The sequence below is a fragment of the Panthera leo genome, chromosome A1, assembly GCF_018350215.1.
Source record: "Panthera leo isolate Ple1 chromosome A1, P.leo_Ple1_pat1.1, whole genome shotgun sequence".
In the NCBI taxonomy this organism is placed as follows: Eukaryota; Metazoa; Chordata; class Mammalia; order Carnivora; family Felidae; genus Panthera; species Panthera leo.
In genome coordinates this window covers 179,531,715-179,547,589 of record NC_056679.1, presented here as the reverse complement: position 1 = coordinate 179,547,589, position 15,875 = coordinate 179,531,715, and the positions used below count along the sequence as shown (strand labels likewise).

At 44.1% G+C, this 15,875-nt stretch overlaps 1 protein-coding gene across 2 annotated transcripts in view; it reads right to left on the bottom strand.

Moving 5' to 3' along the window:
- Window positions 1–15,875, bottom strand: part of SLIT3 (slit guidance ligand 3) — a 594,982-nt gene that overhangs the window by 480,249 nt on the left and 98,858 nt on the right. For both annotated transcript variants that reach the window (XM_042947171.1, XM_042947176.1), the window contains exon 4: window positions 12,738–12,809. In XM_042947171.1, the coding sequence (XP_042803105.1) occupies window positions 12,738–12,809 (72 nt within the window). The remainder of the gene's footprint in view (window positions 1–12,737; window positions 12,810–15,875) is intronic.

Genomic DNA, 15,875 nt, shown 5'->3' with positions numbered 1-15,875 from the left:
CTGTATACACACACACACAAACATACACACCTACACACATATGTATGTATGTGTGTACGTATGTATATATGTGTGTATGTATGTATATATAGGATATAGATATACAGACATACAGATGTAGATATTCTAAGTTGATAGAAAGTTAAGTTTAAATGCATTCTAGAACTACATTTTTACTCTTCTCTCCTACATTTTATGTTTTGATGTCATATTTTACATATTTTTATTTTGTGTTATCTCTTAACTAATTTTTAATAGTTTTACTACCTTGTCTTTTACTCTTCATGGTAGCTTTATAAGTGATTTGTCCACTACATTTACTATATATTTACTTTTACCAGTGAGAATTTTTGCTTTCATAATTTTTCTTGTTAATAATTAGTGTCCTTTCTTTTTGGCTTAAAAAGAAGTCCCTTTAACATTTCTTGTAAGTCTGGCTTATTAGTGGTGAATTCCTTTAGTTTTTGCTTGTTTGAAAAATTCTTCTCTCCTTTTATATGGTAACCTCACTGGGTTGAGTATTCTTGTTGGAAGTTTCAGTACTTTGAATATATCATGCCCCTCCCTTATGGCCTGCAACATCTCTGCTGAAAACTCAACTGATAGTCTTAAATTTTTTTTAAATGTTTTTATTTATTTTTGAAAGAGAGAATGAGACAGAGACAGAGAATGAACAGAGAGGTGGAGGTGCAGAAAGAGAGGGAGACACAGAATCTGAAGTAGGCTCCAGGCTCTGAGCTGTCAGCACAGAGCCTGATGCAGGGCTCGAACCCATGAACCATGAGATCGTGACCTGAGCTGAATTCAGGCACTTAGCCAACAGAGCCATGCAGGTGCCCCAAACTCAATTGATAGTCTTATGGGGATTCCCTTGTATGTAAAACATTGTTTTTTCCTTGCTGTTTTTAATATTTTTTCTTTATCTTTACCTTTTGACACCTGAATTATAAGGTGCCTTGGTGTGGGTCCCTTTGATTTCCCTTATTAGGGAGTTTCTGGGATTCCTGCATCTGGATGTCTGTTTCTTTCCCCAGGTTAGTAAAGTTTCCAGCCATTATTTCTTCAAATAAGTTTTAGGTCCCTTTATCTCTCTCCTCTTCCTGGAACTCCCTATTATGTGAATGTTGATCTATTTGATTTGTGCCATAGGTGCTTTAAGCTATCTTCACTTTTTAAAATTCCTTTTTCTTTTTGCTGCTCTGGGTAAGTTCCACTGCTCTGTCTTCAGGTCACTGATTTATTCTATTGCTTCATCTGGTCTGCTGTTGAACCCCTCAGTGTATTTTTCAGTTCAGTTACTATAGTCTTCAACTCTGTGACTTCTGTTTGGTATTTTCTTATATTTTCCATCTCTTCCTTAAAATTCTCTCTGTGTTCATCCATTCTTGTCCTGAGATTGGTGAGCATCTTTTGCTTTTATTTTCTTTTCTTCCTCTATTTCTTTTTGTGAGCATCTTTATGACCATATTTTGAACTCTTCATCAAGTAAATTACCTATCTCCATTTCATTAAGAATGTTTCCTGGAGTTTTATCTTGTTCTTTCATGTGGAACATATTCTTCTGTTGCCTTGTTTTGCTTGACTCTCTGTGTTTTTTTTCTGTGTATTAGGCAAAGCAGATACCTCTCCTAATTTTAAGAAGTGGTCACAGGAAGCCTGGAGGTAAATTTCAGTCTGATGTCTGTGCAATGCCCTGGGTGTCATAGCCTTATAAGAACTAACTCTTCTATTATCTCAGTTCTGTGGGGCCCAGAAATGCAAGTACACCTGGCTTCAAAGCCAAGCATTCAAGGGGCATTCCCTGTGTGGAATGTGCACACCTGCTAACTTTGAGGTTATAGGAGAGTGCCAGACTGTAATGAGCCTGCCAAGTGAGTTTTGCAAGGTGGGGTCATGGCAGAGAAGTGGCCTAGGGCAAGAGGTCCCCCAGGTTTGGCAAAGTAGGGCTGTGGGGGCATGCTAGGCTGGGATGAGCCCACTTACTGGGTTTGGCAGGGCTGCAGGACAGCACGGGGGGTGGGACAAGGTAGCAAGGTGGAGGGAGAATACAAAAATGGTGCCTTCCCATGTGTCTGTTCCTGGAGAGAGTTCCAACAGACCTCTACTCCTCTGGCAGACCCTTTAAGCTTAGCCAGTGAATTTCCTTCACATATAGTCTAGGTGCTTTTCAGCTTGCTGCTTTTGAGCTGGGTCCTGGGGTGAGTGAATCTGTGTGAGCCCTTTAAGAGTTGAGTCTCAGTATCCTACAGCCCTTTAGGTCTCCTGGACATAAGCCCCATTGGTTTTTAAAGCCATATATTTTGGAGGCTCATTTCTCCAGCCCAGGTCCCAATGACTGGGGTGCCTAATGTGGGGTTTGAACCCCTTGCTCCTTATGGATACAATCTATATTTATAGGACCCCTCCCAGTAGTGGGTTACTCCTAACTAGGGGTGGGGCTTTTGGCAAGACCATATCTCTCTCTTTCCTAATCATCTCTATGTGGCCTTTTTATCCTTTGTTGTGGAGGAGCTGTTCAGCTAGTTTTCAGGTCTTTTTCATAGAGGATTGTTCTATATGTAGCTATATATTTGGCATGTCTATGGAAGGAGGTGAGTTCAGGATCTTCCTATGCTTCCTTCTTGAACTGTCCCCTCAAACTTCTCCATTTTTTATTTGGCTTAGACAGTACTGTGTTAGCACAGTTTTGTTGTTAATAAGGCATAAACATTTTCATTACAATCTTCAATCTCCAGGACTTTGTAAATGGACTGAAAACCTTACAAGTGAAGATTAATGTTCAACATATACGATACTGAGCCCACAGGAAAGATAAAAGAAAGTCAAAGTTACAGACGTCTTTTATTATTTTTTTTTTGATAATTTGAAATTATGCTAGAATTTGGGCATCAAATTAAAACACTATTTGTCCCCTGGAAAGATTCCCAAATGTTGGTTGGAAATGAGGGATAATTAGGCTCTCAGAAATGTTTCTGTTGATGCTGAACGTGATTCAAGAACAAATAATTCACGATTATTAGATGTGGGTACATTTGCATCATTCAGGCAATTGAAGAACGTGTGTTTGGGGTCTGCCCACCTCAAAAGACTTATATTTTTCTATATATAATGTGATATTTCCCAGAAATTTTCAATTCCCTTGACAGTTTTTAACTCCAGATAAGGGGAACAAGGATCCCCGGGTGTGCACATAGGCTGGCCTCTGGTTCTCATTCTCAATAATGGGCTAAGTTGCCACTGAGAGCACAGTCTTTATGTGAGCACCCTTGGTGCTGGCCACACAGACCCGCTGAGGCTAGCTGACTCTACCACATGCCACAAGGTGCTGAGAGCAGCACATGGTGTTGTACAGAGAGGTTCCAACTCTGCAGGTGGGTCCCAGCCAAGGAAGTCTGAGAAGAAGCCAGGTGGCAAGAAGCCCATCCTCACACCCTCTGGGCTCAGATTAGACATGTCTGCATTCTATACTCAGCATCCCAACAACCAGCACATTGCAGACACACACACACACACACACACACACACACACACAGTAGGTGTTTAATGAATGTTTTAGTTGTCCCTGGTCACACAGTTCTCTTCCTAGGAATTGGGCAGGAATGTCCCCAACAGGGAATGGACTATGTGCCAGGTATCAGCTGGGTGTTTGTTTTATTTTTCCACCTTCTCAACTCACTGTTTTCACATACAGCACAGAGAACACACCGACATATGAAGGCTTCCGGCTGTATGTGCAAGGAGCTGAGCTCTTCTTGCTGTGAGCTGTTTAATGCACCATCAGAACTAAAATTCAAGAGGTTTTCTGAAGCCCTTATACATATAACCTTTTCTTTCGACATTCTCCCCTTTTCTGTAGCAATTCAGCTGGCCCCAGGGTTTCACCATCATCACCAGTGTCCAGTGTCGGTCTGACCTTCAAGGGTTACTTTCCTCACCGTGATCCATGGCATGACTATAGAATAGTTAACCCTTTGCACACATCTTCAGAAAGCCACCTTGGAACCCCCACCAGGTAGACCAGCAAAACCTCTTACCTTCAAACCAAAGAAAATACTAAATCCATGAAATCACTTAAGCCATCCTTCCAAAGAAAGGGAGAATCAAAATGTTTTATGCAGCAACCTATAAGAAACTCATTTTGTGGGATGTTTCACATTCCAGCCTATGGTTTATTCCCCCATATATCCCTGCCAGTAATATCAACCAGATGTGGCAAAGAAGTCTGTGCAGAATTGTAAAAATTACAAGCATATTCTGTAATTCCAAAGCATTGTAAAGTCACAGCTTGGTTTTCTTTCTTTCTGGAAAAAAAAAAAACAAAAAACTTTTCAAGCTGGTAGAATGTTCTCAGTATAAGTATTACCTGATCACTTTAGAAAGTTCTTCTGTTGGCCCAAAGGGCCGAAGAGTTTTAAAATATAAAACCCAACTCTAACTTTGATACATTGTAGGGAATTTAGAAAGTTCTACTCGCACACATGCATTTGAGTCTATAAATTTTCTGTTTTAATATTTCAAGTCTTAATACTTTAGATCTCAGATATGAGCACGTGCTCACAGAGGCTCATATAAGCATAAAAGTACAAAATACTGAACCTTGAAACCTTCAGAGATCCATGATTGTTTTTCCTCTCTCTTCTTTAAGGTGTGTTTCAGCACAGGGGCACATGATAAGGTAGAAAACAACCCACAGAACTGGAGGTCAGAAAAGCCTGGGTTTATTCCTGGTGACTTAGTTAAACTCTTAAGCCTCAGTTTTATCATCTGTACAGTAGGCATAAAAATATCTACACTTCAGGAAGACTAAAGAAGACTGTATACGCATAAGGTGCCTAGTACACAGTAGGTGCTCAAGAAATGTTTGGTTGTTTGCCTGCTCCCCAATCTATAAAATAATAGGGTTTGTAATAGATCAGCATTTCTCAAAGTATACCCGTGGGTGACATACACCAAAGGTGTAGGTTGCCTATTTATAAGGTCAGAATCCTGGGTCCATTCCAGATCTCATGAACTAGATGTTTTGGTTACACAGACTGGGAATCAGCATTTTAACCAGCACCTCAAGAGATTTTTTTTTTCCATGTGCTAAGCTTGAGAAGCAGTGGAACTTAGATCCTTGCTCACCAAATGTGGTCCTAGGCCAGGAGCATCACCTGGAAGTTTGTTATAAACAGACTCCTAGGTCCCACCTCAGAACTACAGAACCAGAATTCACATTTTAATAAGATTCCCAGGTGTTCAGATGCTCAGAGAAGTTTGAGAAATTCTGGCCTGGATAACTTTAATTCCTACCTCTAAAATTCTATCATTTAAGAGTCTACAGGACAATTCAAAGTATTAGCCTTGTAATCAACTCTGTGGATAGACAACAGACTTGTGTTCAGCTGGATAAAGCCTCAGTGGAGGAGAAAAGAAACCTTCCATGCCTTCTTTCCTGGCTCTAGGTTAAAGCACGAGCAAATCACGTAAAACAGAAATCCCAAGAGTGCCACGGCACCCATTGTAATCCATTATCTGTCCACATGCAGATTAAAGCTAACCTGTCCTCAAGCACATGATGAAACCGCAGGGGACAGAGCATGGCATAACACAAACAGAAGGCTGAGGCCTCACTGCAGTGTTCAGGGGGTGGGGGAATGGAGAGGGAGTAGGGATGGAGCTCCAGTTTGCAGGGAGATTTTCCATGAGCTTTTAGTGGCTGTGCCCCTGGAAAAAATGACCCCACGTCTGCAACGGTGAGGCTGGCCCGTCCCTGGCCTCTGAGGGCTAGGCCGGCACAGGGGGAGCGGGTCTCTGGGATGCAGCTCCTGGCAGGCAGGCGGTTCTGAACCCCCCACCATCCTGATGGATTGGTTTCCCCATCGCCCTATTATCATTTCACCACATCAGATAACAACTCTGCTAGAAAACTGGGTAGTATGGTTTTTGTTTTCTCCACTGGTGTTTCACTTTTATAGTATTGTTTCACATTGATATAGAGTTTTATGGTGACACATATTGCATGTAGTTATGTTTTCAAGTTTAGTGTAGAACTGGAAGACTAAAGGTGGCTGGCTACAAAAGGATCTACGAACTGCAAAAGGTACTACCTAGAGTTATGGGGCCCCAGTCACTCAACACGTCTCGGCCCACTGAGGGCTTCAAAGACATAAAGGAACAAACATTAACTGAGCTTCTACTAAGTGCCCAGCACATTAACTAGTTATTAACTTCTCATAAGTACAGTAAGGAATGTAAGCTCTGGAGTCAGGCAAGTTTGGGTTTGAATTTTGGCTCTGCCAGTTACTGGCTCTGTGACCTTGGGCAAGCTGTCCAAATCTTTAGGACTCTGTTTCTTCATCTCTAAAAAGGAAATATTACAGTATCTCACCTCCTACACCTGAGATGTAGAAGGAGGATTCACATAGAAGCAGGTCACAAAGCACCCGATGTAATATGCACTTGGGAACTATTGTGGACTGCTATGTCCCCCTAAAATTGAAGCCCTTGGACCCATTCCTTCAGCATGTGACTGTATTTAGAGATCAGGTCTTTATAGAGGTGATTAAGTTAAAACACACCCATAAGGGAGGAGCCCTAAACCAGTATGCCTGGTTTCCTTATGAGAAGAGGAAGAAACACCAGGGCTGAGCATGAAGAGAGGGACAACCGCACGTAGAGGCACAGGAAGATGCTGGCTCTAAGACAAGGAGAGAGGCCTCAGAAAACCAACCCTGCCAGCACCCTGATCTCAAACTTCCAGGATCCAAACTATGAGAAAACAAATTTCTGCTGTTTAAGCCATCCCATCTGAGATACTTTGTTATGGCAGCCCAAGCAAACAAAGACAGGAGCTGTGGCTGTGACCTCTGTTGCACAGTGAATCAACCCGAAGCGGAGAAAGTTGAAGTCACTTGCTCAGGGTCACCAGAGGGTAGGACCCCAACCCAGGTGTGTACGGCTCCAAAGGCCACATTCTTTACTCTAGCACTGGGCTGCCTCAAAGAGGCACTGGACCACCTTGCTGAATGCAACTTTCTGTGTGTGGGGGAGTACATGGCACTTACACACAAGGCAGTGACAAGACAGGATGATGGAGAAAAGGAAGGAGAGGTACAAGCAAGCAGAGAGGAGAGTTCAGAGGAGGTCTCCCTCATTGGAAGGAAGTTCCCTGGAAACTGAGGTTTTACAGCCTTTACTTCTGGGAAGGACAGTGCTCCACCACGACAACAGCCCCAGTGACTTGGGGCTAGTTGGCTGGCCACACTTCAGAGTGTTTTCAGCGGCCTGAGGGATTAACCTTCCAAGTCTCTTGCAACTCCGCAGATGCGAGTGAGGGCCAGGGGGTTTAACCCCAGTGGCATGTTTTTAAAGCTGTCAAATACCTCGTAGAACTGAGTGGAGAATAATTGGAGGCCTCTGTGCTGCTGCTATCAAGCTGCTTATTCAGCGACAGGTTGAAAACCACTACCAAACACTGAATGGGCTTTTTGGACATGAATCCAGAACAGAGGGGCCAACAGGACCCGCTCATCCTCATATGGCAAAGTCCAACTCTTAAAAACCGGCTGTGAACCATTGTGCCCCTCATCTCCTTAAAGCTCTCTAATGAGTAGAATGCAGAGGACATTCAATCACTGTTTTCACCTTGTCTTCTGCTCCTTCTAAGGATTTCTGGTAACATTAACCCTTTAACCTCCAAAAAACCAGAAATCCTTCACTCCCTCTCCCATGGGTAGGTGAAAGAGAAAGCTGGAAGGGGACACAAAAAAGGAGAAACTAATCACCTATAGACCATGTAACAGACCATGCTCTGTGCCATCCTGTCTGGATGAGACAACTGAGGCCCAGAGAGGGAAAGTAACATGTCTTAGGCCACAGAGCTTGTGGGTGGTGGAGGACCAGTCTGAACACCAGGATCTTCCCACTTCAAGGGCACCGCCGCCTCATCTTCATCTCTCTCGGAGCCTGAACCCTGTCAGGTGCTGAAGTGTTGACACCACCGATGCCAGAGCCATAGCATATGCACTGCTCGCCTCAGTCAGCCAGCATAGTCGACCACAGACATCTTTCATTGAGCACTTGCTATGTGCTACAGTCAATGCTGAAGGCTGTCCATGGGCCACTTCCATCTATCCTCATAACAATGTAGAGAAGTAGGTTCTCTTGTTTATTGTACTGATGATGAACCTGAGACCTGGGAAAGTTAAGTGACTTGTCCACGAGCTCACAGCCCCTTAAGCCCTCCACTCTACTGCCACCTCCTATGCCCAGCTCTGAGTCAGGAGTGGTAGGGAACTTAGGAGGAGCAGAAACATAATCCCGACACTTGAGAACCTTCTGATCTATGTCAGGATGAGGGGAAGCTAATATTTATTTTATTGAGTGCCCAAGGCATGGCAGAGACCTTGCTGGCCCTTTACAGACCACAGTGATGTTACCTAATCTTCAGGGCACTCCCAAGCTCTAGGATTCTCTGTCCTGTTCTCTGTGTGCTTGAAAACAGGAAGAGGACAGATACACCATTAATATACATATGGATCAATGAATTACTGGTGCTGGATCTGAGGGTGGATGGGGGTAGAGTGGTCAGCAAGGCCTGACAGAAGCACTTGGACATATGACAGGTCCATTATCAATCCTTTTTATCACCATTTTAGGTCTCCACAATAGCTAGCTTGGCATAGTAGAAAACTGAAGGACTCTGCAGTGACACAGACACACATCTGAGTCCCAGTTCCATTGTATCCTGGTTGTACAGCAATGGAGTAAGTTAGATAACCCCTCTCAGCCTCAGAAGTAGATGTGATAATGATTCTCTCTATAGGATTAGTGTAAAGGTTAAGTCTGAGCATTGAGGCAAAGTCCCCAGGGTAGTGCTACTTCTTAGAAATGTGGGCTATATGAGTAAGTAATTTAAACTCTGAGTTTTAGTTGCCTCTACTATAAAATGGGAGGAATGAGGCAGGTTGCTGCCTATAGTAGAAAAACGGCACAGACTCCAGAGTCAGATTACCCAAATGTGAACTCTGGTTCTGTCACTAAGTAGTTGTAGGATATCAGGCAAGTTCTTAACTTCTTTAAGCCCAAGTTTCACATCTATAGAATAATGTTAGTCATAGTATCACCCCACAGGGCTGTAAGGAGTATCAAATGAATTATACCTCAAGTGCTCAGAACAGTATCTGCCAGCCAATGGGTTTGCAATTGTTATTACGTTGAAGTGTTTCTGAGGACCCAACGCATTCAGTTAAAGCACAGCAGACTGACCAAAGTCATTGCTCAATGAATTTGTAGACATCTGTTGTTTTCAAGTTTGGCATCATTTCCCCCATCTTTGGATAACAGAATTTTTCTTTCTTTTGGGAAACCCATTCCCAAGCCCTGCAAACTCTCATCCCCAAACAAGTGGGATGAACCCACTTCCAAAACTTGACTGGTCAGAGGACACCACCTCACTGGCAATAGCGATGGGCTCAGACATGGACATGTCACCAAGCTAAGCAATCTACCACTGGTTCTTTTCTGAAGGACTGTTGACTCCACCCGGATTGCCAGATTAGTACCCTGGGTCTTCTGCTTTTGCTCACCATCACGTGCACTGCTACAAAAGATGTAAGGAGTGACATGAAGTCCCAATAACTTCACCAAGCCCCTGGATCCAGTTGTTCCTGAAGCTGTCCATAACTGTCCCTGAACTTTCCAGGCATATAAACCAGTATCTTTCCTCTTTGGATTAAACTAATTTTAGTCACATTTCTGTCACTTAGTGGTTAGTAGTGTTATTATAATAGCAGGTTTCCAACAAATATTATTTCCCTTTCCCATCACTCCTCCAAACATCTTATTACACATCCATAGCCTTAACAAAAGGTATTCTTTGGATAAATAGTGAGTATTAAGCAGTTTTTGTCTACAGATCTAGTAAGAAAGGAAAAGGCGTGTCCAGAATTGCTACTTATCCCACATGGCATGCTACGGAGTAGACAGCCACACAGTACCCACATTTAGCATTCCCTGGAAAATGGTTCACTGTGTCTATTGAGATGCAACACTCCTTTACAGAGCTAGTGACATATGTATACATACCCATGATTGCACATTTATTGATTTCTAATTTGTACCCTGCAAAATAAGACAAAGACACAATAGGGCCATTAAGAAAAATCAAAGATCAAGCCCAGAGAGAAAAAAGAGATTGCTGATTATAGCCAAAACCTGAGTTAATATAGTTGCTTAAATAATAAAAAAAAATTATATTTAGCTCTAAGCTTTTTGGCAGCCATTCAGAATGTGTCATGATGAGGCATACCGAGAAGTGGGCATCCTTCATGTCTGTACCTGAAAACCCAGCAGAGGCCAGGTTGGAACAAGCACAGAGGAAGAGCTTACTGAATAAATGAATGAGGGAATGAATGAATGAAGGATAAAAGAACCAAAGCTCCCTAAGGGTACTGTTTATAATACTTAGGCCTATATCCCTATATCACTTATTCATCTATCCATTCACTGAGTGCTTATGTGTGCCCACTTCTGTGCCTGGCTAGGACCTGGAGCAGGACAGATAACAGACTGAGTCAAATGTCGTGCCTGCCTTCCCAGCTGCAGCTCTCTGGCTTGAAGCAAAAGCTCAGAGTCATCCACCTCAGTGCCCATAGCAACTGCCAGTGTCTTCGTGCATCCGGAAGAAAGAGATCAGAGACCAAAGCTGAGGAAATGGGAAGTGCGGGAGTAACACTAGTTATCTTGGTAATTACACTCACACCGCACTGTAAACCCTAGAAAACAAATGCACACACACTGTGATCTCATCTGATACTCACAGCTCCTTGGCGAGGAAGATAAAAGGGAAGAGGAGTGTCAGCCTTATACTGATGGGGATATTCAGGCACAGAAGGGAAAATGACTCCCCCAACCTCTCTCAGAAAGTGACAGGATACCACCCTGGGGGTTCCCATGCCCTAGGCTGCCTGCCTGGGCCTGGCCCCCAGCATCTCAGAGACCTGTTATCACTGCCTGAAATTCCTCCTCTGCCTGCATCAAAAGCAGCCTCGCACAAAATGGGCATCATCTGACGGGAGCGGCTATGAGGCCATGTTCCATGAGCAAGAACCAGCCCGCTTGACACCCTGCAACAAGTGGAACACTCAGACCCCACCTGCTCAAAGCTTTCCAGCAGCCCCAGCCCCACAGACACCTTCTGTTTGCTTAGAATGTGATGCTGAGATTCCAGATGAAGAGCTTAGAGTCAGCATTATTTAGGAGCAGGTTGAAAAGGCACAATGTGGTGCTGGGTGGAAAGACAGCTATTAGGTGAGCATGTAAGGAAAGAACTACATAGGAAGAGGAAATTAAAAACCAGGTTGTTTCCCCATATGCCCATTTAGTATTGTTTATCCAGCTCAGCTAGACGCTCAGGCTGCTGAACATCACTTTAGCCATCCTCATGCCCATCAAGATGGATTCAATGTGGAAGGGCGAAAAGGGGGGCATACTCTTCCCCACAAATAGCAAAGTCAGCCAGGTGGACCAAGCCAGAGAAATGCAGTACACAGCACGAGAAGACCTTGACAAGGTACAGGTGTGTCCTAGAGAAGGCAAACAACGCTGCTGTACCACTTAAACACCAGCCAACCCTTGTGGTTCCTGTTCCAACAAAGTGTCCTTTAAAATACATTTATGTATATAGTCTCTTTCTGTGTATGCACACACAGATATAGATATAGATACAGACTCCTAATTCAGAACTCATTCTTAAGCACACACACTGACATGTGTTTTGTATTTCTCAATGTATCCTGGAGCCTACATGCATTGTTTGACTGCATAAATAGGTATTAAACACAGCCACTGGGAATGTAAATGGTGGCCACAAGTTTGGAGCCTCCCCAGTAATGTTACAGTCTTCCCACCCAGGTTGTAAATCTCACTGCTTGGCTACTAAGCAGCCAGACACTGTCACTCCATTCAGAAAATCAAGGCTTGGGCCAACCCAGTTCACCCCATGAGCTACACGAGTCACTGCCAGTATGACTTATAGGCTCAGAATCATAGAGTCATTCACTGTCAATTAATTAACACTTGCCTAATACCCACAATATGCCAACCGCAATCTCCATTCTGACGTGCATCTCAAGTTCCTTGAACCTCCAAACTCTCATACTGAATAAATGCACAGAAACATCTCCAATCTTCCCCCTGCATTATGTCTTGGACCATTCCAGAAGATAAAGCAAAATTTAAGATGTTTCTTCCTTTTCCCACAAAATCATAGATCTCCAGACCCAGGGTTCTCAGACTGGCGGAGGTAGGAAGCAGGCAAAGGGCTGGAGTTGTTCTGGTCTGCAGGATGGTGAGGTTAAAGTGTTCAGTCCAATACAATGCCCTCTGAGACCACTGGTGTCTCCTTTGAGTAAACCTACCTCAAATCCCATCCCCAGGGCATTTCCCTGAGGTGAGGTCAGACCATGTTAAATGGCAGTGTGTCCTTCTTTGCAAAGAAGAGATCTACTACCACAAGCCACCAGCCCTCATTGGCCACTTAAGCCACTGATATCTGAAGAATGGGAGCAAAAGTCAGGTGTGGAGGGGAGTGTAGGGGCACGCCATATTGAAGCCCAGCTCCTAGTCTCCATACATATGGCCTAACTACCAAGCTCTGCATGGTACTAGGCTCCACTCACAAAGGCAACCACAATATCCATATCACCAAAGCCAGGCAGGACACCAGGTAGAGAACATAATTCGGCTCTACTTACAGTCTGGTGAGCTTTGGTGTACTCTGGAAAAGCAATTCCGGAAGGACCTGGAGCTTATTCTTGTTCAGGCGCCTAGAGATAAAGAACAGAATGAAAGGGTATCAGGAGACATTAAATGGATTAAGAGTATTCACAGATACTCACTTCAATCAATCAACAGGTATTAAGAGACTTTCTAGATATTTCAACATGGGATGCACAGCATGTTAAGGCATATTCTGTTTTGCAAGGCTTGCAGTCAAGTTGGAGATATAAAGCAAAGGTCAGTCAAAGGCAAGAACACAGCATGTGTGCTGTCCCTTCCCCATCAAGAGCCTAGGACAGACATCACTAATTGATCACACCATTCTTTCCCACAGATTCCAGACAAGGCTTTTGAAATTTTCCGGCCATGTGCTCCAGGTAGCAATCGCCAAGTGATGAAACTGATATGCAAAATGGGTCCCTAAAAAGAAATAAAATACCAGAGAGAGTATTTCATCCTAGATAGTGGTGGTGGTTGCAGTAGGGAGATAGCAGTTACTATGGAAACAGAAGAGGCCATGGGTTGAGGGGCCAAATGGAATCCCTGCCAGCCTGGAGTGGGGCTGTATTATAACTTTCATGGGCCCTTGGCACTTTTGCCTTTGCATGCCCCTAACTCTATATAAAAAATTAATATCACATTTTATAACTATGTTGGTATAAAAATATATTAATATTATATATTATAACATTCACTTTGACCTGAAAGGCTTTTTTTTTCCTTCTAATTTTAAAAGAAATGAAAACATTTTCATGGGCCTCTGAAAGTATTGTTGGCCCTGAGCACTGTCCCCGCTGTGCCTAATGGAGCAGTCAGCTTTGGGTCAAAAACCACAGTCTGGGCAAGCCATGTGGCTGGAGGTAAACTCCTCCCAGAAGGGATGCCCCACATTGGATGGCAGCAACAGAGCCAATCTCATGCTCTCCTGAGAATGGTCAATGCTAATGCCAACAGTGAAGAAGTCCACATGAGTTTTCAAGGGACACCAAGCCCTTACTGTGGCCTCCAAGAAGGCTGTTCTCTGGGGAGGAGGAGGCCAAGAGGGAGACCCTCATCCCTGCCCAGTCCCATGACTCTCTGTCCTAGCATCTTTACACAGCCTCATCAGTGAGTGCCCAAACCAGTGTCTCCAAACCTGTCCCCAGAATCCTCAGAATCTCCTGCAGCAAAAGAACAGTTTATAGCCTGGTTGAAATTTTTGCTTGGAGTGACCTGCCCATTTCGTTACCTGGGACAACCATACTATCCTATCTTAGAGTTAAGCAAGCTGAAGAAAAGATAAGATGAGCTTCTTCCCTGCTTCTGCCCAAAGCCCACACTCTCTCCACCACGCCAAGCAGACATGCTTCCCTGGGGGGATTTTGCTATTTTCCCCCTTTTGTCCCAGGTTGATGGCCAAAAATTTCTAAGAGACAGGGGACAAGCAGGAGGTCAGAAAGGGCAAAGCATGTGAGAGAGGAGCTTTGAAGACCCCAGAATAAGGCTCCTGTCAGAAGTGTGCTGCTCAGCCCTGAAGGGGCTCACGGTGTGTGTGGGCAGGTGTGGTCCAGTGATGCTGTTTGTGGGCCTCCTGACTGCAAGGAGACCAGACAAGAGGCTGAGAAGTTGGACGGATAAGCTCAAGTTCCCAGCGACACTCCAAAAGCAGCATGACTCCCACACTAGTGCTCTTCTGTAATGTTTTATTAATTGTGGTAAAAAACAAAAACATGAAATTTTCCATCTTAACCATTTTCAAGTGTACAGTTCAGTGGTGTTAAGTATATTCATAATGTTGTGCAGATCTCCAGAACTTTTTCATCTCACAAAACTGAAACACTATCACCATTGAACAACTCCCCACCCCAGTCCCTGATAGCCGGCACTCTACTTTCTGTTTCCATGAGTGTGACCAGTGTTTGCTTTTTCTTTTTTTAATTTTTAAATGTTTATTTATTTTTGAGAGAGAGAGAGAGAGAGAGAGAGAGAGAGAGAAACAGAGCATGAGATGTGGGGGGGTGGTGTTCAGAGAGAGAAGGAGACACACAATCCAAAGTAGGCTCCAGGCTCTGAGCTGACAGTACAGAGCCCAATGTGGGGCTTGAACTCACGAATCACGAGATCATGACCTGAGCCAAAGATGGACATTTAACTGAGCCACCCAGGCGCCCCAATGTTTATTTATTTTTGGTAGAGAGAGACAGAGCACAAGCAGGGGAGGGACAGAGAGAGGGAGACACAGAATCTGAAGCAAGCTCCAGGCTCTGAGCTGTCAGCACCGGGCCTAACGCAAGGCTTGAATTCACGAACTGTGAGATCATGACCTGAGCCGAAGTCAGACGCTTAACCAACTGAGCCACCCAGGTGCCCTGTGACCAGTGATCACTCCCAGTATCCACTGTTCATGTTCCTGTCACTAAAATGGAAATACAGGAGGAGCCCAGGGGAGAGAAGGGTAATGGGTAATCTAGTTGCTCTTCAGAGCAGCTCCCATAAGTTTGTGATATGTCCTTTGATGTCATATGGGAGCACTGATCCCAGAGAAGGTGCGGTGATATGACTTTGGCCAAAGCTGGGTTCAGGTCTAACTATGTCTTGATCTCCCTGTGGGACTTTTGGGTAGTTACCTGGTCTGCTGAACCTCAGTGTTCCATCTTCAAAATAACCCTATACATTGGGTTACAGAAATTCTTAATGACACAGTGTGTGCCCAAGTGTCTAGCACTGCAATAAGAGCATGGAGATAATAATAAAAATGATGCAGCCCTAACTGCACATCAGATGCTATGCTACATGCTGGATGGGCACAATCACAGGCAGGAGAGCTTGGAAGCAGGCATCATTACTACCCACATCTCATAGATGAGGATGCTGATGCCTGGAGAGGATGAGTACGTTCCACAAGGCCACAGTGTTAGGAAGTGGTAGGGTCAGCATCTGAACCCAGGCAGTCTGCCTCCAGCGCCCAAGTTCTGAACCACTAACCTCTCAAAGCCTTGTAATAACTGACAGTTCCCTTCCTCTTTTCCTTTCTTCTTTCTCCTCCCCCCTTTCCTTCCTTTCATTCAGGGTTACCACCTCCTCAGCCCCAGCTCAGACAACCATCCATCCTGAATACATTTCCCTCCCTGAAA